This window comes from Labeo rohita, unplaced genomic scaffold (assembly GCF_022985175.1).
Source record: "Labeo rohita strain BAU-BD-2019 unplaced genomic scaffold, IGBB_LRoh.1.0 scaffold_182, whole genome shotgun sequence".
NCBI classification, from domain to species: Eukaryota; Metazoa; Chordata; class Actinopteri; order Cypriniformes; family Cyprinidae; genus Labeo; species Labeo rohita.
The window spans coordinates 1-26,332 of NW_026128022.1; the positions used below are offsets into that span (position 1 = coordinate 1).

Here is a 26,332-nt window from a genome sequence, read left to right on the forward strand (position 1 = left end):
CCAGTTTACTTTGGCTGAAGATATAGATATAATATCTCTTAAAAGTTCTGTCATTTTAAACACATCCCCTTGCTCTTTAATGAGAATAACAATATCATCAGCATAAGCTGATAATTTAAAAACACTCTCACAATTGGGGATGTTAACACCTTTAGTTCAGCTCTAAATTTTCCCAATAGAGGTTCAATTGCCAAACTGTATAGCATGCCAGACAGAGCACACCCCTGTCTAATACCTCGAAAGACCCTAAAGGGAGCACATAAGTCACCATTAACTTTCAGTAGACTTTCAACATCACAGTATAAGACCTTTAACTTATCAATAAAATTTTCATTAAAACCAAAAGCTTTTAGAACATGCCATAAATAACTGTTCCACTCTATCAAATGCTTTTTCCTGATCTATTGATATTAAACCAAAATCAATATCCAAGAGCTTACCAATGTCAAGAAAATCTCTAATAAACGAAACATTATCAAAGATCTGCCTACCCGGAACACAATAAGTCTGATCAGCTTTTCAGCTAAAACCTTACTTAACCTATTCGCTAATGTTTTGGATATAATTTTATAATCACTGCATAGCAACGAGACAGGCCTCCAGTTTTTGATGTCACTCAGGTCTCCTTTCTTTGGCAGTAGAGTAAGGACTACTCTGCGGCAGCTCAGTGGTAGTCTTCCACTGCTCAGACTCTCATTGATGACAGCAAGCAGATCTGCACCAATCTCAGGCCAAAAAGACTTATAAAAGTCTACAGACAGGCCATCTGTTACGGGTGCTCTGCCACTTTCCATGCTCTGAAGAGCTTTCTGTATCTCCTCTAAAGACAATGCTCTACCGAGAGCTCTCCGTTGGCATCATCTGATACCTGAGGTAGACCCTCTAAAAACACAGTATCACTGTGTGCAAGTTCACTGCTATACAGATCTTCATAAAATTCTACTGCTCTTTTACGGATTTCCGTGTGGTCTGATAAAAGTGTACCATCCTTAGAGCGTAAGCCATAAATACATATTTTTTTGACCATTTTTTTTTCCAGGTTAAAAAAGAATTTTGTGGGTACATCCATCCACTCTATACTCTGAAAACAAGATCTGATCAGAGCCCCTTGTGCTTTCCGGTTTAAAATTCAGACAAATCTTTCTTTTTTTTATCTAAAATTCCAAAAAGCTCTTGATTTTGTTAAGTATCAATAGATTCTTGAAGCTTCTTTATATCGTCTTCTAAGTGTACCATTAAATCATTAAGGTCTCTGGTGATGTTGTAAGAATACTGTTGACTCAATTGCTTAATTTGTACTTTCCCAAAGTCCCACCATTGCTGCAAAGACTGGAAATCAGACTTTTTGGTTCTAAAATCTCTCCAAAAAAACTTTAAAATATCCCTAAAATTCAGATCAGTCAATAAATTACTGTTAAAATGCCACAGCGCACTCTTGGGTTTAATGGATTCCAAAGTTAGGGAACACCAGACTAAACTATGATCCGAAAAACTGACTGGAATGATATAACAATCTCTAAAAATATTAAGTTGGTGACTAAAACCATAGAATCTGTCCAGCCTTGCTAGGGACAACATGTTGTTAAAAGAATGGACCCAGGTATACTGTCTATGTGTCTTATGAAATTTTTTCCAAATATCCACTAAATCATGCATTTCAATTAATTGGTTTAACCTTTTTTGAGAAGCCATGTGAGGCTCAACATGATTTCTATCAGATTCATTCTGTGTACAATTAAAATCCCCTCCCAACAAGAACAAATCTTCAGTGTTACAATCACTTATTGCTTTACACAATATATTTAAAAAAGACATTCTTTCAACTGCATCAGTAGGGGCGTAGACACACACAAAAACATTAAATTGATTTTCAAATTGAGCTCTTATCTTTAAACATCTTCCTTTAACAATTTCCTCCACTTGGTAGGATATTGGTATAAAGTTCTTTGAGAACAGAATAGCTACACCTCCACTTAGAGATGTGTTTTGACTGCAGATGGATAAACCATCAAATTTGCTCGCCCAGTCAGCTTCATCTAAAGCATCACTATGTGTTTCCTGTGCAAATAAGACATCTTTTTTTTTTTTTTTAAATTAGTTCGTATAATTCGAACCTTTTCTTCCCCTCACATGCTCCATTTAAATTGAGAGAAGCAATGTGAAAATAAGATTGAGTAGTCGACTCATCTTAGGAATGATCAAAGGAAACACTACATTCAGAAAGATCAGTTTCGCTCTCAGTATCAGTTTGACTTAGATCTACATTTTCTGCTCTTTTTGGTTTACTGTAGTGACGCTGCTTCATTCTCCTTTTTTGTGGTGTCTTAAAAACACACTCATCCTGTTCTTTTAGATCCTGATCTCCTTCCAACTCCATATCTTGACTCTAATCAGAATTCTGCACGTCTCCTAAACCATCAGTTGACTGTGTCTTACTCACTACAGGAGCTTCATCCATAGCCATTACTGTCAATCCTTCACCACCCATTTGTTTTGAAGCTGCTGCAACACCTGACGAATCTGTTGGGTTTACATCTTTGGATGTTTCTGCACTGTTCTGCCCAACAGCATCGGATGTCGCAGGCAACTCCTCTCTAACAGTTTCCCCTTCAATCACACCTGTTTTCTCAGTCAGTGCAGATGAAACATTTTGCTTGGACTTATCCTCCTTTCTTGGACAAGCTCTCGCAAAATGTCCAAAATCACCACAATTCAGACACTTCATGTTATTAGTTGTAGCAAAGATAACGTAGTTGAACTCGTCGTGCTTAAGATTGAACGTTAGGTCTAATTCTTCCGTGCTATCATTTAAAACCATGTACACGAAGCGTCTAAACGACACTACATGCTTCAATAAAGGTAATTTACAACCAATTTGAATCATCTTTTTTGGTGAAAGCAGCTTGCCATATCGCTCTAACATTTGTGCAAGTACGTCATTTTTAATGAAAGGCGGCACGTTTGAAAAAATAACTTTCTTATACGGCAAAGACAACGGCAACACAGAAACGAACGCATTGTCAATCACAACACCACTCTCAACTAGAGGTCTTCACGGGTCCAAAAATTCGTACCCGAACCCGAAGAGACCCGTAAATTTGTAGCACGGAACCGACCCGGACCCGTTTTTAATTTGAAAGTGGGACCCGAACCCGTGCCGAGAAATGCCTTAAATTTACTACCCGGACCCGACGCTGACCCGACGGTTATTCGTAAATTGGACCCGAACCCGGCTGGGAAGACAGAGACCCGACTGCACCGGTCGGCACATATTACACAGCAAAATGCTAATAAACAAGTTGCGAAAAAACTTTTTGGCTTACCTACTGTTAGTAGCCCAGACTGTGATCAATCCTCCTTGACACTAACATTTTCGTCCATGTTAGGCTGTTCTTTTCTCTTGCCGAGCATTTTTTTTCCAAAAAGCGCACAGAACAAGAAGTGCGTTACACTTTACTGGGTGAGCAGTGGTGTAGTGGTGTCTGGAGAAGTATACTCTTAATTTATTCAAAGTATTGTTTTCGTTATAATGTACTGATTCGAATTAGTAATCAACAATTAATTATCATGTTACCACTCTGAGTTACATGCTCTCGCGCATGCAGGTGGCATTTCTGTCACGAAGCGGGCGCGGGCGCAGTCATATTTCAAAGGAAGCCGGCGCCACGGTCTTGCTTTTATTGAGTATTTGCATTTATTCACGTGCAGTTGGATAAGATATTATGTGGTGGACTGTCATGATTTTGGCTAATGCAAGACACTACTGAATGATGCGCATCATAGTGGATTTAGAAGTGGGTTGCACAAAGCCGACTGCACTGCACCATCGTGCGTGTTCAATAGGTGCGTCTCTTCTTCAGTAAAAGAGAACAATGCAAAACATATGCTTAAAGCTCCACCTAGTTAATCTTATAAAGCTTAAAGGAGGAATTCACACGAGACAGCTTGGTACCGTCCGCTTGCAGTACTAGCGTTAACTTCGCGTCACGCATGTTTTTTCCCCACCTTATTTCCCGCTCACACTTTTCTCGTCCTAATTTTACAAGTTGCAAGTTACAAAACACACGCAAAGTGCTGACCGACACTGATCACTGGCGGGTGCGGTGTTCTACGATCGATTCGGGTATTACACACAAATGTTAAACAGACCCGGGACCCGAGGTAATAGACTGGGACCCGACCCGGACCCGACTGACCATTTAAAATATAGACCCGAACCCGTACGGGTCCCGGGTCGGGTCCTGGGTCCGCGGGTCTCGGGTCCTCCGTGAAGACCTCTACTCTCAACCACAATGTTTGTTAGTTCGGTGGTTCTCAAAAAAAACAACAACCGCGTTGTTCATCCTCGAAGCGGACATCACATTCTCACACCCCACCACTTCTCCTACTGCCAGACTACAGTCCTCTACACTCGCCTTTGACACAATTTTAACGCCGTGACGGCGTGTGAGGAAGTCTAAACTCTTCGCGCCTGAAGTCATTCTGCCAGTAAAAATACTGGCAGATAGACAACCTGCACAGACTCAGCTCTAAAACAATTGTCTAATGTCTAATACAAGTGAAAGGACGAAAAAATAGAAAAAAATAAACTTTTTGGCACTGCGGCCAGAAAGAAAATCACACACTCACCACACTCCGTTCACCCACTCACACGCTCAGCAAACGCTAACGCTCACGGATGCGCAGAGACAGAGAGAGAGAGAGAGAGAGCATATGACCACGTCCCACATTGGAAACCCAACCCCCCCCCCAATCCCCCCCAAAAAAAACTAAATAATGAAAATACGTTCTGGGACGTGACAGCACCCTGTGCTGCCAGTCAGTCTCAGTTTTTGCCTTTTGTTTAGTAAAGGGCAGTGTTCGAAGTAGAAAAAAAAAGAGCCGGTACTCCACGTGACTTTGAGTACTGGCAGAATGTCAGAAGTGCCAGTACGCTAAGTGCTAAAATACAGAAGTGCCGATACTGCGTGCCGGTGCATACCGGCCCACTTCAAGCACTGGTAAAGATGTTCGATCATAATGATTCAGGAAATACCCTTAAAATAACAGTGTTTATAAAAAAAAAAAAATTCATAAAATGTTTTGGTTTTGTTCGGCAGCTGTTGCTGTTTAACTGTTTTATCATTTGATGGTTTTGTTATTGTATTAATTACAGATTATTTTTGTAATTTTACATACATTTGTATGTAATTTAAGAAAACAGAAAAAGTACTGTATAAAAATACGGGAATGGTTCCGTATAAAAACAGTGAATTGCTGTCATTTGTCATTAATGTCATGATGCTTAAAATAACAGTTAGTGGTTCATTTAGAGATAATTTTAGTGTTAAAATAAAACAACCTGAAAAAAGTTATTTTCCATAAATTAAGATTTTTTTTAACAATGTACACTAACTTAAATACTGCAACAAATGTATTGCTTATACATCTTATTGTAAAGTGTTACCGAATATATCATGAGAATATCATTACATTTATTTTAGCTTCAAATCAAAGCATCTTAAATGGCTTTTGTACAATGTTTTGTGTATGTTTGCTTGCTGGAAACTCCTGATATCCGAACGTGATGAATTTGGGGATGGAAAGCACTTACATTCAAGTCATTTCGCAGTGTGTTCATGTTTGTCCAATGTGTGTTTTCTTCATAAGCCCCATCTGCAGAGTGTTACCAGGTGCTCATGGATCTTGCAGACATGAATCTCTCTGTTTTGAATGGCAAAGATCCTTCTCGTTTTGATCAATCCATCAGAACTATTCTGAAAGGTAAGAGTGTTACACATATAGGAGAATTTAGTTCATTTTAGAGTCCAGTTATCACACTTACTGCAGTCAATATTTCTCAATGTTCAGTTTCTGAATGGACACAATCAAAACAGTTATTTAACATTAATCCCCATAATTATCCAGAATTTAACACAGTGATGACCATTTAATGGCAATTAAATCAAGGCTGTGAGAAACAGGCGTACAATCTCTTCAGTGGGTTGTAATGTTCTAGATCACCTTTTTTCTGTCAGCTGAAAGACAGAATGACATTGTCATATGGCTGAATGATAAAATGAATGTTTTGATTTGAGAACAATACCTAAATGCTATTTTAAATAAAGAGATTCTATTTCATTCCTGTAATTAAAAGGTCTCTTGTCTTTTTAGCAAAATTTAAACAGTAAAACATGAAAAACCGATGGATGAAACTGCAAAACTATTACATGCAAAAACATCTGATTAACACAAGACTCACAAACTAGAAGTGTATGTTGTCAGATAACTAGAACTCAATAATGTGCATATTTCCCTCTTTTTCAGACCTCAGTGGAGGCAAGCATCAGCTGATTTTTCCTACAGAAAAACTGAACCTCGCTGATAAACCAGCTGCAAAACTGTATATGAAGCGGTACACTGAAGATGTGTGTAATAATTTGAGACTTTGGTTCAGTTTCTGGCCTTTTGGTAAGTTGAATTGTCTGTACAATGAATTTGATTTGTACATCTTCTTTTTTAATTTTCCAACCAGATTAATGTGTGACTCTAATTTACTCTAAGATTTCATAAAGCTTCCAAAACAGACTGATGCCACAAAATAAACTTTTCTCGAAACATAAAGCTGAAGAAACTAATGAAACATTAAAAACCTTTTTCATCTTTAAAAAAACCATATATAGTCAACTGAAAAACATAATATAGAATGAAAGAAAAACAATATTATTTACTATGTTTAAGAACCGCTGTGCATTTGTTTTACAGATTGTTGGATGAGCATTTGTAAATGCATGGTTCAGTGGCTCTGGGGAAGGAATTATAACTTTCTCTACAACGTGCAAAGTGAGAACAAACCTTATTGTAAATTTGCAATTCAGTAATAAACAAACTCATTTCATGCTGTGATTCTTCAGATGAAGTGGTGTCAGATGCTCTTCGGGAAAGTAAGATGAGAGACTATGAAGATGCAGGACTGTTGCTGAACTCACCCTACTTCTCAGTGCTGAGAAAAGAACGAAACAGTAACCTCATCATTTCCCTGGATTTCAGTGATGGCGATCCTTTCATGGTATTATATGCAGTTTTAAATGATATTTATAATAAAAGTTAAAGGAATAGGTCCCCTGGAAATCATCATTTACTCCAAACAGATGAATAAATGAAAGTCATTTAAAAGTGCATATTTTCATTTTAACCTTATTAATCTGTCTTACTTTCATCCACTAGCATTCCCATTCATCTCAACCTGACCATTTTAGTGAATAACAACTTTTAATTTTGTAAGGCTCCTCGCGCTACGGCAAGCCTAGCGGTTCAGCTGAAGGTTTCTTGCGTGTAGGTCTTTTCCGCACTTCTGTAAAATTACCTTGAAATATTAAAATTTAGTTTCCAAACAAAAATCTGACTCCATGAATAAATTAGTTTGACCCTAATTATGAATAATTTGTTAATTTTGGTTTGTATTCTGTAATTTGCTGATCACGGCTATTTTTTCTGTATAATAATTTAGACATTTGAATATTCTGGAAATCCCGTAGTCTCAATATTTCGTTCCTTAGGGACTCGGTGCCGCTTTCGATTTACACCCCGGCCGTGGCGAATTCGTCGACACAAGCTCGCCAGTTCTGACTTACTCAGAGGATGCAGAGCGATTATAATATCTTAAAGTGGGCCGCGCCTGCGTGCTCTCAACAAAAAGTATATATTTCCTCAATAACCGCGAGAGCTAAGTGTTAAGTCAGTGAAAGCTCAACATCCGGAGCCCTAGTGATGTCCCCATGGCTCATCAGTCCGTACTTCTGGCGTGGTCTGCCCTGGACGCAGTCTTGAGGTAGCACCCTTACACATTAACCTACTAGAAAATCAATTCCAAGAAGTCCAGAATAAGTCAAAGTTAACATTTTATTAGCAGTCAGGTAAAAATGTATCATGCCAATTACATAGCTTAACAATGAAAATCCAATTCAGAATTAAATTCAGTTTCAATTAAAAGAAATACATAACATCAATTACTCCAAGATAAATCTAAGAGTGAGAGATGCATACCTGACCGCCTAGAGATACAAAGCAGCATGTGAGAGATTTGGAGGCAAAGCTCCAGAGACTCTCACACACAGTGTGGGGTTCTTCTGAATACAGAATCCCCCCCGTAATGTTTTGTCACTTCGCTTATATACCCAGACCAAAACAAACAAATCTTCCAATCAGTTGTAAAAGCATAAAGACCTTTTGGTTTGTCAGGAGATCTCATGACCCAGGGTCACACCTGGCTGGAGATTCTCACCCGACCCTAAGGGGAAAACACACCCCTCAGCAGCAAAACACAATTCTACAAAAGTGTTCAGTCTTCCTCATAATATAAGTGACTTCTGTGAAATTGAGACCATTTTACCAATCGCACGGAGACCTTTAAAACGATACCAAACATGAAAGGGAAACTTCAACATATTCACAAGATGTAACACATGTATGGACATTCTTAGTGACTTTCAGTGGAACCTTTTGGGGGAAAAGTGTGAGATGCAGGGAGGGGAGAGGAGAGGGAGGAAGGGGGGTTGTAAAAGAGCAATAGGGGTGGTGTTGTTTGCCCTCTTTGAAGATCTCTTCTCCAGATTAGTTTTATTGTTTTGTTGCGTGGCATCTGCTTTTGTCAGGGTTCCTGGACTTAAAATTCATGAGGAAATAATTTCACATCTTACAATTTCAACCGAAATCTCTAACCTTTCAATAAATTGTTGTGATGATTTTCCACTGCAGACGGTGAGAGAAACTGCTAAGATGTGCAAGAAACTAAACATCTCTTTCCCTGAAGTCAACATTCCCCGTGAAGATGTGGAGAAACCAAAGGACTTCTATGTGTTCAAAGGCAAAAACGCTCCAACCGTAATTCACATTCCTCTGTTTAATGTGGTCAACTGTGGAGGCAAGTTTGGATTGTTTATTGAATAAAACTGAAATATCAACTGTGTTCTGATGTAAGTGTGTTACTGTTTCTTTAGATAAACTTGAGACCTGGAGGAAGAATTATCGCACCTTTCAAGGTGCTTACAGCGCTGAGATGATCACTGATCTTATGGAGGTTGCTGGGAAAAACATCTCAAACAACACAGAGAAACTGAAGAAACAGATTCAGGCAGTTGTTGGGTAAAAATGGCACAACTGATGACAGTCTGAATGCAAAGGTACAAAACTTGGTGACTTTTGCAGCAAATGTGAAAACACACTTACACACAAAAAAATTGAAAAAGCTATATGGTTATTTAAAAAAATATGTTGCACTTGTTTTGTTCGCATTTAAAAATGACCCCCATAGGAATTGAAATGGAAATATGAAAATGCAGAGCAATTTTCGGTGTGTTCGATCTATACCGATCAGCCATGATGCTCAATTAATAAATAAATACATTTATAAACAGGAAACACTAAAACATCAAGAGTGTGAAACAGACACACAATAGTGAGTTTGAGACTGTTTAAAAATAAGTTGAGCCAAAAGATTAAACTATAAGAGGTTAAAACAGACAACCAGATGAATTGAGTTCTAAATCTGATCAAGTATTTCTGTTGATTTTTGTTCAATTTTGATGTTCAAATTAGATTATGTGCATTATTAATCCATTAATTGTATACATTATTATGTAGATAATGTACAATAATAGTACATTAATTTCAAAATGTTATTATTATACAGTTATGGTCTCTCGTCTGTTTTGATCTCGAACAACACAAGTGTGACTCTTAAATGTACAATACCAGAGAGTTAATGATGACACTTTTCAGGTTAAATAAATGAACGTTGCTTGCACTATCAAGGAAGCAACAGTGACAACAACTATGTAACTAATGTTCTGTTGATTAAAATAAAGTATCTCTCATCAAGTGTTTCTTATCAATGTTTATACCAAAATAATTTCAAGATTTAATTACTAACAAAAATGTTATATTCCATGCATGTTGTATTTACCAAGCCGATTTCAAGTCTGATTGTGATGCGACATAAGGCAGCGGGTCTATTTAACTTTTAACGCATTGCAGGAACAGCGTAATTGGCCAGTTATAGCACAATGGAGGCACTGCCTCCTCTCATGTGACTTCATGTTTAACATGTTAAATGTGTTTCTGAAGGTTCCAGTCTGCTCCTTTATGCTTGATTATGAATAAATAATCATTGAGAATCAAATCGACCATAACTCAGATGCGATTATAGCTACTGATTAAAATATTTTATCACTCTGCTTCTGTTCCAATGTATTAATAAACAGTTCTCTGTAAATATGTTTTTCTCCTGGTCATTTGAATTCAGTGCAAATGCTCATTATTATAAATCTGATAGTTGGCTCAGGATGCTGATGTTATTGATTATTCAGCAACTGCTGATAAAGCAATGAAATTTTTGCTAAAATTTCACATGTCAGTAAACTATATTTTACATTTATAATTACTTTTTTATGTAAAACCCTAAAAGAGGCTACAAGATATTATATTTTTCAACGTAGAAGTAACCGGCTTTCTGTGTCGATAATAAGATGTGGTGGAAGTTTTTAAATGGTCAGAATTCTATTTAAATGGGAAATTTTTGAGAATGTGCCACAATGATTTCCAAAGAAAGGGTTTATTTGATTTTTTTTTTAATTTAAGTTTATCTTATGAATTAAACATTACATTGTTTCGGGTTACACTTAAGTGACTTCAAAACATTTCCAGGGAATTTTTTTATTCTTTTTTTACTCTTGTCCCATTTCAAATATTGTATGTCCAAAATATTATTAGTAATTACTATTTTTGTAACGCAGGGTAAATTTGGGTTCGCCTACTTTTTATTTTTATAAATCTTTATATACCTGTTTAAGAGTGAACCCCTTTATAAAGTCTGTATGCAAACACAATTGAGAAAAGCTTTTCCTATAGACCATCTGTTTGTAAACATTCGGTTCAATTGGCAGTCTACAGAGCCATGGAATAAAAGATTAAAAAAGGTAAATTTGATTTTATATTTGAAAATCCTGACTTTATTTTCGCAATTTCGAGATTATATCCCACAAATCTAGAGGAAAAACAACTCGTCATTCTCTCTTTTCCCGTCGGCTTATATATTCTTATATATTTCCCCCTCAGAATCAACAAACTCATTAGTTTTGTTAAATCGAGTTATATAGTCCGAACTAGTAGATATAAACTTGCATTTGTGAGGGAAAAAAGTCAGAATCGTGAGATAAAAAAAACAAAAAAACAAATAAGGTTAATAGTAATAGGTTTAAATAATATGTCATGCTGCAACGGTAGGGCTAATACAGTACATCCCCTATGAACAGCATATGTGAATATTATGTAGACCTATTGTTTAAATCAAATTTATGCTTTAAAAATAGAGTAATCAGTTTTCATCCATAGTATGTCCGTTTAAACGTCTGCGTTTAGTTTCAAATGGCGTCTTTGACTACAGCATTGTATAAAAATTATTTGCATTCCGATTTTGACATCAAAACGCACAAAAACATTTTTGTCTCTTATTCCATGGAGTTTACCCGTTTACTTCCACTCGCTGTCAATAGGCTTGTTTGGTGATTTCAATGTTGTTTTAAATGAATCTATTGATATATGGCCACCAGGACGACCCTCAAATTTAAACTCTAATTTAAAAATGTTTATGAGCAGGTTCGATCTTATTGATGTATGGAGAGAAAAAAGTTTAGATGATATTGTGTATACTTGGAGTAATAAGGATGGCTCTAGATGTTCCAGGATAGATTTTTGGCTTGTTTCTAATAATTTTGATAAGAACAATATTCAAGTTAACCCACTAAACATTGGACGTCGGATAGACGTGCAGATCATGTCTATATTGGGTCCGTCGGTCCATGACCAATTATGGACATCTATTCGACGTCCAAACTAGGTCCACTATTTGGACGTCCAACCATGACCCAACTTGGACGTCATTTTGACGTTCAACATTTGACCTAATCTGGCTTATTTTTTTTGGACGTCATTTGGATGTCTATGGCAGTTGCAGTAAATGTGTTTTACAAAATAGAGCCTATCAACATGATTATATATATGAATACAGATTATTTATAAACAAACAAGATTTATTATCTGTATTACTATTTATTTATGTGGTAGCCCATATGTTTTTTTTTGTTTGTTTGTTTTTTTTACATTTTCCTGTTTTCCTTTAACAGTTTTTATTTTATTTAAAGTAGCCTATAATCAAGTTATTTATTTTTTTATTTTATATTGTATTATATATATATAATATTTATATGAATTTATATATTTTATATTTAAAAAAATCATGGTAGCCTAGCCTATCCACCTTATTCCTATCTTAAAAAGAACCAACAGCTGCAAAAAAGTCAAGGACAGACAGCTCTCTATCAAGCTAGGCAACAATATAAGTTCTTTGATCAAGGAGGATTTCAACCAGGCAAAAACCAGTCAGCATCACTCTGATTGGCTGAAACGAGCACATCATCATAAACGCCACTCTGATTGGCCGAGGCAAGACGAGGCATTTGGCGGCTTGGCGCGAGTCAGAGCCGTAGTGTTCTGGACGGCACAGGTCTTCAGATCACTGGTGAACCCGTTTCCTAGAAATTGAAGGTAAGTTCGGTCAGCATTTATTTCAATGGCCATGTGTACGTATAGTCTTTAGCGTTATTGTCTTACAATAAAGCTGCGAATGGTCAAGGGTCACAGCACGCATTTTTTCGTCTTACATTAGCTTGTTACTTGTGCTAGCTACGGGGTTTACAGATAATGCAAGGTTGGTTGATGTTACCGTCTCTTAGTCACTTTAATCGTTCATGAAATTAACATTATACGTTTTATTGTAAACCATAAGGTGTTTTGTCTCTGATACCACAGAAACGAACACTATATAGGACAGGGTTCCTCAAATCTTGCCCTGGAGGTCCAATGCACTGCAGAGTTTAGCTCCAACCATGATCAAACACACCTACCTGTGATTTTCTAATAATTCTGAAAACACTGATCTAACACTAAAACACTAAATCTGTTAAGTTTCATTATTTGATAAATTCTAAAACAGATTTTTTTGTGGTGCAGATGCAGTGACTGAGACTGGGAGATGGGCCTTTCCATTGCCTTGCGGTGGTAAGTATTGATCTATTGGCAGTGGAGAAGGCATTTTTAATAGTACCACCTTCTCTCTTCCTGCACTGTTCTCTCTGTCCGCAGAAACTGCTTTTCACTTATAGCCGTGGCTTGGTTTCTATCATGTCAGATGATTACATTTCTTTGGACTTTTGTTTCTTTCTCCAACACTGCTGTACTAATAACAAACACTGAAGCTGAGTACAAAAACAATTGTGAGCTAGCTAACCTTGCTATTCTAATTGGAGCATTGTAATCATCAACAAATGTGTTTATTTATTTCAGTGTTCCAGAAAAAGGTCCTGAGCCTACTGGTCGACATCCGCCATCGCCTCAAGGAAACGCAGCCTGCCTCTTCAGCTGTCCATATAGAGAGGATGGACACCATGGAGGACTTTGAGTTACAGGAGCAAAGCCTCTCTGATGCACAGGCCTTTGATACCCTGGTAGGTTTTACAAGCCTTAAAGTAATGGATAGCCTAGAATAAAATAATACAGTGCACTCGCACACTGTTAGATCCCTCTGGGAAGTGACAGTCAAGTTTATTATGGACTTATTCCAACAGGTGCTGCAAATTTCAAGAATTGGTGGGCGGAACACCAAGGACTGTGCCCACGAAGTTTTGGACAGGTATCTACAACATTTTTTTGCATGTTCTCATTTGGCTTCTTTCTGAGCATGTCCGAATAGGTGAAAATTAAATGAAAATACAAGTTCACAACCAAATGCATTGTGAGATAGACCAGCTGTGCTTGACAAAGAGATAAGTACACCGCGTTCCGAATTATGCAAGTTGAAATTGTGGTCATATTTTTTTTTACAAGAACATTTTACCAATCCCAAACCACATCAATCTTAATAACTTCTATTGATTTTGTATTTAATCATATATAAGTGATATATAATTGTCCAGGAATGCTGAAAGTCAGAAACTTCTTATATTCAGGTGTGCCAAATTATTAGGCAAGTTTTCTTTTTCCAGATAAAATGAGCCAAAATAGAGACTGAACTCAGACTAAAAGTTAAAAAATGATTAAATGCCCATGAGAAGGATGCAAAACTAATGCAATAATCGAATTAGCAAAGTTAAGGAATGACCACTGGGCAGCGAAATGCTCATTGGGTCAGCAGAGTCAGAAAAAACAGGTGGAGAAAAAAAGACACATGTTCACTGCAAAAGAATTAGGAATTTTTGTCAAGAATTAGGTGAGAAACCATCAGGAACCATTTAGTCTCCAGCACCATCATTTTCCAGAACTGCAACCTTCCTGAAGTCTCCACAAGTGCAATGTGTCAGCTTCTCAGATACTTTGTTTGGGTACAAAATCCTAAAAAATGACCCTCACTTAATAAGAATAACATGCTGAAGTGTTGTGAAATCCATTTAAGACTGATTTCTCATAGGCTTTATGGACAGATAAATTGTGAGTGACTCTTAAAGGAACAGCATCACATTCTCTTGAACCACTGTCTGAAGAATTGATCTTCCAGAATCTGGCAGTAGGTTTTAGGAGCTCATATTAGTCAATCTCTGCAAGATAGACGTTTCAGGATAGGAGATGAACTAAAAAATGAGCTCCCCAAACCTACTGCCAGATTCTGGAAGATCAATTACTTGATCTTGATCAATTCGATTTTGTACCCAAACAAAGTATCTGAGAAGCTGACACATTGCACTTGTGGAGACTTCAGGAAGGTTGCAGTTCTGGAAAATGATGGTGCTGGAGACTAAATAGTTCCTGATGGTTTCTCACCTAATTCTTGACATTAATTCTTAATTCTTTTGCAGTTAACATGTGTCTTTTCTTCTCCACCTGTTTTTTCTGACTCTGCTGACCCAATGAGAATTTTGCTGCCCAATGGTCATTCCTTAAATTTTATTCTGAGTTCAGTCTCTTTTTAGGCTCATTTTATCTGGAAAAAGAAAACTTGCCTAATAATTTGGCACACCTGAATATAAGAAGTTTCTGACTTTCAGCATTCCTGGACAATTATATATCACTTATATATGATTAAATACAAAATCAATAGAAGTTATTAAGATTGATGTGGCTTGGGATTGGTAAAATGTTCTTGTAAAAAAAATATGACCAGAAAATATGACCAGAATTTTAACTTGCATAATAATTTGGAACGCAGTGTAGAGGGATGAAAGGAGGACCACCCTAGGGGACACTGATCAAGTAGTGTAAAGGATTAATTGCATGTGAAATGTTGTTCCTACATACAGTGTTATGCCTAAGTTTAGACACCCATGCTAAAGTTGTCTAAAAAGAGGAATAAAAAAAAAAAAAAAAGTCATCTTTTGGAAATTGGTCTTAATGCCTTAATTTAAAAAAAAAAAAAAAAAAAAAGAGAGGAAAACTCCAACCTTTAAGGACACCATTTTTCTTTGTGAATGAATATGTATCGTAAATAAAGAAATGTTCTTCCTTAAAATACAGGGTGCATAAGTCAGGACACCCCTATGTTAAATTCCCATAGAGACACATACCTAGAGATTGGCATGGTTTTATTTCAGTTAGCCTAATAGCTGGTTTGATTTGCATTAAGAGATGATCTTATGGAAAGTTCCCTTATGCCAATCTCTAGGTATGGTGAAGGTTATGTGATAATGTGGGGCGATTTTAATTCCAAAGGCCAAGGGAACTTTAGCAGGATGCAGACTATCCTGGATCCATGAAATAACTGCCCTTTAAAAATAAAAATCTGCCTGTGTCTCTATGGGAATTTAACATAGGGGTGTCCTGACTTATGCACCCTGTATTTTAAGGAAGAACATTTATTTATTTAGGATACATATTCATTCACAAAGAAAAATGGTTTCCTTAAAGGTTGGACTTCTCCTAATTTTTTTTTTTTTTAATTAAGGCATTAAGATCAATTTCCAAAAGATGATATATATATATATATATATATATATATATATATATATATTTTTTTTTTTTTTTTTATCTTTTTAGGAAACTTTAGCATGGGTTTCTAAACTTATGCATAGCACTGTATATCCTTCACATTAATTTATTGAAATTTATTTTTTTTTTTTTTATTTTTTACTTTACCAACAGCCTCATGGCCAAATTTAATTTGAAGGGCAAGGGGAAAAGGGGGAAGCGCCCTTTAGAGGGTACAAAGGTTTATAGAGCAATACAAGGTAAGCCCAAGTTTCATGTTGACCAGTCTATAAATAATAACTTTGGACAAAACATTTCCTTCCCTTCTGACTTTTTAAAAAAAAAAAAAAAAAAGCCAATTATCTATCTTGATAGATAGACTATTCATGCACAAGAGGTGTTACAGCATTAAGAAAGAAACAAAAGCAAAGTTGAAAGTAAAAGATGGTAAATAGTCACAATTCTCAAAATATTATTCTCCTCTCATGGAACAAAGGTGAGTCATTGTTACAAGAATGACTTTCTTTGGCGGTCCTTATTACATTGAAGCTGAAGCAGCCTCCAACTGAACAGTCTGCTCTCTGACAAGTAGAACATGTAGTGGATGTTGTATTATCCAGAATATAAAACACTTTTTGTGCAAAACTTTTCTCAATAATAATTTCTATGGAGTCCAATGTGTTTCCAAGCACAGAACCAGCTTTTGTAAATTGCACTAAGCACAACAGGCTGATTAAAACACTGTTAACATTCTAATGCACACATTAAACAATGTAAGCTTTCTCAAAAAGTACAGTCTGCTTGGTCTTGTAGACAGCCTAATTGTTACAGTTAACAGTTGTGGGAGATGGCTTTGCATTAATCCAGTATTGGTAGTGGATGCACAGGAAATATATTTTTGCTTACACATGTGGGGACTTGACTGTATGACTGCAGATTGCCTTTGAATATATTTAAGTCATTTATCTATTTCTGCTTGTGCAGAGGGGATCATGAAATTCGATAAAGCAGCCACTGAGGAGTTCATCAAGGGGAGCGTGTCTGAGCCCCTCAAACATGCGCCACAGAGAACAGGAGGTGGAGGACTTTCAATGCCCTGATGAGCCTACTAGTCCAATACACTTTGTTTGATGCCGTTCAATGCATATTGTTTTTTTTTTTTTTTTTTTTTTTTAATAAAGTTTGAAAAAGCGATATTGAATTGTGATTTTTTTTTTTTTTTTTTTTTTAATGTGTATAACTATACTGTTGTATGTATGTATGTAGTCCCATGTTTCCCACAGGGTGGAGGACATGTTTTCTGTACCAGTTAATTTTCCTGTAGCTTAGTTTGACTTAGCAGTTAGTTTGAACTGGAAATGCATTACACCTTTGTATGCATCTCAAGTTATCACCTGCTGCTGAGACAATCAAATGGAGTTTTTGGAAAATGATCTAGTCCTATTTCAGAAGGTGGCATATTGTTCAAGATCATTTCCAAAAACTCCATTTGATTGTCTCAGCAGCAGGTGATAAGCATACAAAGGTGTAATGCATTTCCAGTTCAAACTGCTGAGCCAAACAAAGCTACAGGAAAATGAATACATGATACAGAAAACATGTCATCCACCCTCTTGAAACATAGGACTACATAGAAGTTGTATAAAAATGACGTGTTAAGTCAAAATTTTATGTTGAAAAGATGTCCACAAACGACCACTTTTGGACTATAAATAGCCCTTACATGGAGGTCCCACCGACGTCAACATTAGACGTGCGGTAGACGTCGAAAAAAAGACGTCGCCTGGCGTTACAAAACAACCCCATCAATGGACGGAAATTGGACGTCAAAAAAATGACATGGAAAAGACGTCACTACGACGTCACATTGCGCAGTGGGTAATGTTATGGCAACTCCATTAACTGACCATAAAGCTATTTCGATTAAAATTAAAATTTCTCCGTATGCAAATTTTAATAGGCAGCATTCATATTGGAAAATGAATAGTTCTCTACTCAAATTAAATGAAGTTAAACAGGAAATGGAAAGGCTCATTCATTTTTATTGGGTAAAAGCCAAAAATGAAGGATTGTTTAAATGTGTAACAAGGAGACGGGAGGCAGGCGGATCCATTCGCAGACTTTTATTAATACAACGAGGCAAAGACATGGTCGAAAGGCAGGCAGGGTCAAACAATGGCAAACAGGTGTTTAGACAGCGAGACGAAGAATAGTCCATGAACAGGCGAGGGTCGAACAGCGGCGTACGGTATCCAAAGGGCGAAGCAGGAGAATGGTCAGACAGGCGAGAGTCACAAAAGGCAGGCGGCGGGAACAAACGAAACAAATAAACAAGGAAAAACAAACGGAAACCAGACACGAGATACAAGGGAACGCTTTGTATGAATGCAAGAACAATTCAATACTCGGCAAAGTGTAACAGGAAGATTTTATACAGTCTCTGATTGGGCGCAGGTGGTGGGAGCAGTGGCTGATGGATAATGTAGTCCGGGGTGTAATGCAACAGTCAGTGTGTGATAGGGTGAGAGTGACATCTGGTGGTGAGCGGACAGCGGGACACCGACCAGATTCGTGACAAAATGTAATTGGGAATTATTAAAATTTGAAATCGGAAAATATTTGAGAAAATTTAGTAGTATATTAGCTAAATCACAGCGTCTTACGGAAGAGAAAATTGTCGAAGAGATTTTATGTTTATCCAGTATTTCTAATGACAATTTATTGGATGAGCAGAGAGTGCGCCTAGTGGAACTACAAAATAAGCTTGATGATATGTATAGAACGCGAGCACAGGGAGCCTTCATTCGATCGAGACAAAGATGGTTAGAGCATGGTGAGCAGATGTCTGCTTACTTTTTCAAACTTGAAAAGTCTAGAGCTAAATTCAATTCTATTTCTAAAATGAATATTAATGGATCTATTACAGACAACTTTGCTACAATTTCTAGTTTTTGTTATAATTATTACTCTAATTTGTACACATCTAAATTTAGTGAGCTTAATATGTCAACTTTTTGTAAGCATTTAGAAAATGTGAATATAATTAGTCAAGAGGACCAAAAATTATGTGATGCTCCAATTAAGATTACTGAAATTAAGGATGCGATCGAACGTCTGAAATGTAATAAATCACCAGGTAGTGATGGAATTACTGCTGAATTCTATAAACAGTTTTCTGAGATTCTTGTCCCGTTCCTTTTTGAAGTGTATTCTGAAAGTTTAAAGTGCTCGGAACTTCCCACAACTATGACTCAAGGTGTAATTTGTTTAATTCCGAAACCCAAAAAAGATTTACTGCTTATTGATAATTGGAGACCCATTAGTCTTTTAAATAATGATTACAAAATCTTTGCTCTTGTTTTTGCTCAAAGGTTTAAATTAGTTTTAGATTCAATAATTGATGAAAACCAATCTGGGTTTATGGGGAAAAGACATATATTTAATAATATCAGACTTATTTTTGATCTTATTGACTATTCTGATTTTATTAAAGATGATAGTTTCATATTGTTTTTAGATTTTTTCAAAGCCTTTGATACTGCCGAACATCCTTTTATTTTTTATTGTTTAGAACGCTTTGGGTTCGGGAGCTATTTCAGTAATGCCATGAAAACTCTTTATGCGGGTGGTAATAGTTCAGTAAAATTAAGTCAAGGCACCACACAAAGATTTTATTTGAAAAGAGGTGTGAGGCAAGGTTGCCCTGTTTCAGTTTACCTTTTTCTTGTTGTTGCTCAGGCATTTAATCATTTTATTAAATCAAGTGATTTAGAAGGTATTCAAGTGTCTTGATAAGTCAGTTGGCCGATGACTCGGCTCTGTTTTTGAAAAATGCTTGTCAAATTCAGTCGGCAATCAAAATTATTGAAATTTTTTCTAGTGCCTCAGGTCTTTGTTTAAATTTGCAAAAATGTGAATTGTTGGCCTTGAAGAGTTGTCATGACAAATCTATTTGTAATATTCCTATTAAGGATGTTCCAATTTATCTAGGTATGGCTATTTCCAAAAATGAACGGGACAGAATCTCATTAAATTTTAGTCCTGTGATAAAAAAAGTAAAAAGTAGATTTAACATTTGGTTACAGAGGGATTTATCGTTTAAAGGTCGTGCTCTGTTGGCTAAAGCAGAAGGTATTTCTAGGCTTACTTATGTTGCTTCTTCAATTCATTCAGATAGTAAAATAAATAAGTTAATTGATCAGACAATGTTAAATTTTTTGTGGAAAAACCGTGTGCATTATATCAGGAAATCTGTGATAGTTAATTCATATAAAAATGGTGGTCTTGACTATTTAGATTTTTCTATCTTAAAAAAACACTTTCAAAATTAACTGGTTAAAGTACTTTTTGAAAAACCCTTCTTCTGTGTGGAATATAGTATCTAGTACTGTTTTTGATCAGCTCGGTGGTCTCTCATTTTTGTTAATGTGTGATTACAAAATTGAAAAACTTCCTGTTAAATTGTCAGCTTTTCACAAGCAAGCACTTTTGGGGTGGAAGTTAATTTACAAGCACAATTTTTCTCCGCACCAGTATTATATATGGAATAATTGTAATATTCTGTATAAACACAAGAGTATGTTCATGAAAACTTGGTTTGACAAAGGGATTCTTTTAGTAGGTCAGCTGTTGAGCTCTCAGGGGTATTTAAGGACTTATGATGAATTTCTTTCATATTTTGAATTCCCTGTAACCCCAAAAGAATATGCCTCTGTAATTGGAGCTATCTCTTCTAGTATTGTGTCTTTATGTAGAGGTATTTCATACTCTAAATATGCTTCTTTTCTTCACCCTGCTGACACTTTCTGTGGTAGAATTTGTTTTTCATCTAGGGGAAAAAAAAATAATAAGGCTATACGTTCATTATTTCAAAAAGAAATTGTTAGCAAACCACGTGTTATTTTCTATTGGTCTCAGTTTATCAGAAACATTGATTGGAGGAAAGTTTGGGTATTACCTAATAAATATCTTATTACAAATAAAATTAAAGAAATTTCATTTAAGATACTGCACAAGTTTTACCCTGCTAAGCATTTTTTAAACAGATTTATTGCAGAAATAGATGTGAATTGTTCATTTTGTACATCACACCCAGAAACAGTACCTCATATTTTCTGGTATTGTCAGTATACAAGGAGGCTATGGTGGGAGGTTTCTAGATTTATAAATGTCAAAGTGCACTGTCCAACTTTTTCTTACTATACGAACATGTAATATTTGGTTTTTTGAACTACAACAAGAAGCTGGAAAATGAGGTTTACATTATCAATCATACTTGTTAAGTTTCATATTCATCGTTGTAAATTTAGTAATCAGAAACCTCTTTTTTCTGTGGTACTTAAAGAATTGGATATTTATAGAAGTACTATTAGGGAGAGTACAAACAAAAAAGCTATAAAAACTCTGTGTTTGTTTGATTCATTTAAGTTATTATGATTTAGCAAGGCCTGTCATTTCTTTTTCTTTTTTTTCTTTTTTTTTTTTTTTTTTCCTTTTTCTTAATTTATTTTTCTGTTGGTTCTTTTTATTATTGTGTAGTTTGTTTTATTATTGTTGTACTTATGTTTATAATACATGTAAGTACTTGTTATATTTTTGTATACACCCTTGGTACATTTGTACATGTTGTTCAAGCATTAATACAAAATAAATAAATAAATAAATAAAAAAGCAACAAAATGCAAAAAAAAAAAAAAAAAAAAAAAAAGTAACTGGGACACATTTCTAACCGGCATGCATCTTGTGGTGATCGATTCTGCGCAGAATTTGCTCTTTTCAAACAAGCCTAATGTTTATCTGTAACCACTATGCGCGCGCAGCTGCAAGTGACGTCACTGTGACGTCTACTCGAAAATGGTCTATCCGACTGGCTGTAAAAATTATGGTCTCATACTGGAAGGAGGATTCTTATTGGATGAATAAAAAAAGAAGAGAGATGCAGTAGCCCATAAGAGCTTTCACCAGTGTTGCCAAGTCCTAGTTTTCCTGCGGAATTAGGCTACTTTAACACTGTTGCCGTGGGTTGAAGTGACCCCAATAAGGTATTATTTAGCCCCTGGAATGCCAATTTTACCAGGGGAATCCCGCCAAAAAACTTGTATTTTATCCGATTTTTAACAGGGTACACCGCTCAAAACGGGACTGGGCTACTTTTGGGCTAGTGTTGAGTTGGGTGGGTTTTGTGAAAACCTGGCAACCCTGGCTGTCACGCAGAGTGATCCTTGGAATTTCTTCTGGTAAAACCCACTGGTAAAGGGCTCACTTGAGTTGCCTCGTGAGTGTTTTTGGCAGGAATTCACTTTATGAGTTATTTTAAGCAATAAATAGATGATCGTTAATAATCAAATTAACCATACCACAGACGTGATTACAACTATGATTGCTTCTGTTGCAATTAATTAATAAACTATTCTCTAAAAATAAGGTTTTGTCCTGGTCATTTGATTGCAACAACACAAATGCTCATTATTGTGAAACAATTACAAACATGATGTGAGGAGATGCACGTGTTTCTGGAGAATCTCCATTCTATGGTGTTTTTGACTGTCGAGTCCTCTTGTGTCATCAGGTGTAACTTCATCTTTTCGCCTTGGCGTTATTGCCTTAACAGGAAAAAGCTTTCAATATATGTAGTGTGTGTTGATATGAGTGGAAACAAATGGCAAGTCCGTTCACTTGGTTTGCATCTCATTTAATGGGAGAAAATCAAATATTCCAAAGCTTTTCATCTTACGATTCAATTCATATTTGAAATCACCAATGAAATCTGACAACAACTGTCTAAATTCAGATTTCTAATGCTCATACAGCGTTAAAAAAGAAAAAAATATTTTTCAGGCTAAACCATCCAATGCGCATGTGCAGTCCTAAGCGCGCCACTCAGAACGCTTTACTAATTACCCATTGGCTCTTTTATTTAAAAAGCGGGAGTGTTCAGCCATTTTGCAATAATACCTAATGTGAGTGCTGCGTCTTTGTATATTTAAAGTTTTTTGTCCAGTTCGCTGCAGAAACACGTGAGAAACACATCGTGGAGTTTGAGGGCTGCAGCTGCGTTCAGACAGACTCGTGTTGTCCACACTAAGCGGAAAATGAGTGAAAATACCCCCAACATCAGATCCAAACATGACAATCCCAGCCTGCGAGGTGCGTTTATATCACAACATCACACATAACATGTGAAGTAGTGTGTAATCAATCAATAACACAGCTAAATCAGTCTATACATGCATTATATCTGATTATCATCACTGCATCATATATCTACAGCACATGTTGTCATGTTGTACTTTTGAGATTCAAATTCAAATTGTTCCCTGGCTCCTTCAGATTATAAAGTTTTAGTTTGAAAAAAAAAAAAAGTTTTTTTCATGCTCAAATTAGAATTACAACTACTATCACTTTGATTAATATTGAACATTTGTGCTATTTGAAGTCAGTGACAAGGACAAAACCTATAAAACAGTTCATTGGAACAGAGGCAAAGCAATACAGTAGTTTAATCAGCAATTGTAATCACATCTGTTACAGTTTATTTGATTATTAAATGATTTTCTACACCGCATTTATAATTATCTGTCAGTGTTTTAAGGTTAGTGTGACCTCTGGTGGTCACAAGGAAGAAGGGGCAATATTAGATGGAAAAAAAATCTCTTGTTATTTTCTACTAAACAAAGAGAGAAACAGTATGGAATGACATGAAAGGGAGTAAATGATGATTTCTATGGATCTATTCCTTTAATTTTTATTAGAGAATGTCATCTTATGAATGCGTGTATTACCATGAAGGGATCGCCATCACTGTAATCCAGGGAAATGATGAGGTCAATCTGTCTTTCTTCTCTCAGCACTGAAAAGTAGGGTGAGTTCAGCAACAGTCCTGCATCTTCATAGTCTCTCATGTTACTTTTTAGAAGAGCGACAGGTACTGCTTCATCTGAGGGATCACAGCATATATGAGTCTGCTTATATTATTCACACTGAATTGTTAGGTGTTATCAGGTTTGTTCTCACCTCTCATTAAGTGGAGGAAGTTATAATTCCTGCCCCAGATCCAATTTTTCATGCATCTACAAATGCTCAAGAAAAGGTCTGAAATATAAATGCACAGCAGTTTAGTAAATTATATTGTTTTATATTCTGTATATTGTTTTCCTGTTGATCAGTATTTCATTATCATTTTTTTAAGCTTTATGCTTTAAAGTAGGGAGCTGTGTTTTTTTTTTTTGTTTTTTTTTAACATTTTCATTTCAATCATAGTTTTGGGTGAACAGACTTTTAACAGAAAATGGACAGAAATCTCAGGTTTCATTTGTGCTTGGAAGATGAACAAACACCTTATGGGTTTGGAGCCACATGAGTGTATGTAAATAATGAGTGTACTGTCCCTTTAAATAATTATGATTTTATGATTTTAAATCAAAAGTTCTTTGGTGGCATCAGTTTGTTAAAACCTTTTTGTTGCTAAGTGGAAGCTTATCTTTAGCAAATCTTTACATATGTCCTCCGTGTATTGCTTCATATACAATTTTGCAGCTTCTTTATCAGCGAGATTCAGTTTTTCAATTGGAAAAATCATCTGGCATTTGCCTCCACTGAGTTCTGTAGAAGAGGAAAACCATTCTTGTGATCTGACACCATACTTTTATTTTTTTATTTTTCCTGGACAATTACATTTATTAGTGTTAAATAACTTTTTTATTGTGTCTATTCAAAAACCGAATCCTGAGAAATATTCACGCTATGATAACTGGACTCTAAAAAAAAAAAAAAATAGTCTCTATTTGATTAGTCTCTATAACTAGTCTCTATTTTATTTAACTAGTCTCTATCTCTATTTGAATTCCACCACACTCTTACCGTTCAATGATTTTCTGATGGATTGATCAAGATCAGAAGGATGTTTGCCATCTAAAACAGAGAGATTCATGTCCACAAGATCCATGAGCACGTGGCAATACAGGTGGGGCTTTTGGGTCTTTTAAAGAGAACACACAATGAATAAACATTAAAACACACCAAAACATCTTGAATGTAAGTGCTTTCAACCCCCAAATTCATCAAGGTTAGATATTAGGAGTTTCCCATAAATAAACATAATAATAAGTAGATACTGCAATTCTACAGTTTATCTCCAAACTATGGTGTCCAAGCAGAGACGGTGCGCCCTCTTGTGGTCATTTGATGTTACAGCCACAGTCTTAAGGTCAATAATATTAGCCCATTTAAGAAATTGTCTTTTTGATGTTTTATGGAACAAACCACTGTTTTGTTTAGTGACTTGCCTAATTAACCTAAAAAATGCAAAACAATTAATACAATTATATGTACTCTATCTTGGCAAATCCAAAATAAATTTGGTTTAGATTTGAGAGAAAAGAATTGTTAGTGCTCACACAGGAGGGGAAGGATATACACATTTATCAAAGCAGTTTCAAGTGTCAGGAATTGCCATAAGAAGTACAATCGGGAAGTTTGAATACACCCACAGGGTATAGACCTAGACAGGCTAAGGCAGGAAGTGAAAGATTTCAAAAACTTTGGAAAGGAAATAGTAAGAGACATTTCTAAATTACTTGGGAATTATGAGAAAAATAACGAAATATTTATAGGGGTGAATAGTTTTATATTTCAACTGTTATTATACAATGTATGTATAGTTGTATCCAGTCCAGTGGATTCAGAAAATGAGGTGCGCTCTCCTGATCAATCCCTAACAGAAAACCTGAACAAAGAATCAGATGACCTTAAAGGAGAACTTAAAGGAGTTCTCTTTTAAAAGAGAACTCCTTTACAATTGACATGAGTGATTTAATTGTGTAAGGTTTGCAGAGGAGCCAACACAAAGCTCTCAAGAAGCAAGAGACAGAGGGAGAATCAACCAAGAGGAGTTCATTTGTAAAGGAAAAGAAATAAGATTATTTAGACAGCTAGAAAGAATTAATAGGAAGTTAATGAAATTGGTAAAAGAAATAATTTTTCTTGGTGGATTTTGCTTTGATTTGTAATTATAGGGGCACCAGCACCGTATAAGAGACACTCTGTAGAGGCGTGAGAAAAGCAGCTGTCTCTTGATGCGGTTTAAAAACAGACCAAAAAAAAAAACCCACAATGCTTTCATGTATATCTTTTGTTTTGCAAAACCGGTGTTGCATTTGCAAAATTTGCAGATGCATGTACAGTATGCTTAGCAACAAAAGCTTGCTGAAGAGCTAGATGGTAAGAGGAGGCGTTAATCTTGACTTTTGTGTCCATATTAGGAATTCCAGTGCTAAGAAAAAACTGTGTAACCAGGCAGGCTATAAATTGTGAAGCCTGTATCAAAATGAGGCTGAACGTTGTG

At 36.0% G+C, this 26,332-nt stretch overlaps 1 protein-coding gene across 1 annotated transcript; it reads left to right on the forward strand.

Annotated features, from left to right (window-relative positions):
• The first annotated feature begins 5,667 nt into the window (after nucleotides 1-5,667).
• On the forward strand, nucleotides 5,668-10,220 carry LOC127158973 (cytosolic phospholipase A2 gamma-like). Its single transcript, XM_051101916.1, has 6 exons — nucleotides 5,668-5,763; nucleotides 6,307-6,450; nucleotides 6,745-6,822; nucleotides 6,894-7,048; nucleotides 8,737-8,902; nucleotides 8,979-10,220. Exons 1-6 carry the CDS (start codon nucleotides 5,679-5,681, stop codon nucleotides 9,125-9,127), a joined length of 777 nt encoding a protein of 258 aa, XP_050957873.1. The 5' UTR covers nucleotides 5,668-5,678; the 3' UTR covers nucleotides 9,128-10,220.
• The last annotated feature ends 16,112 nt before the right edge of the window (nucleotides 10,221-26,332 follow it).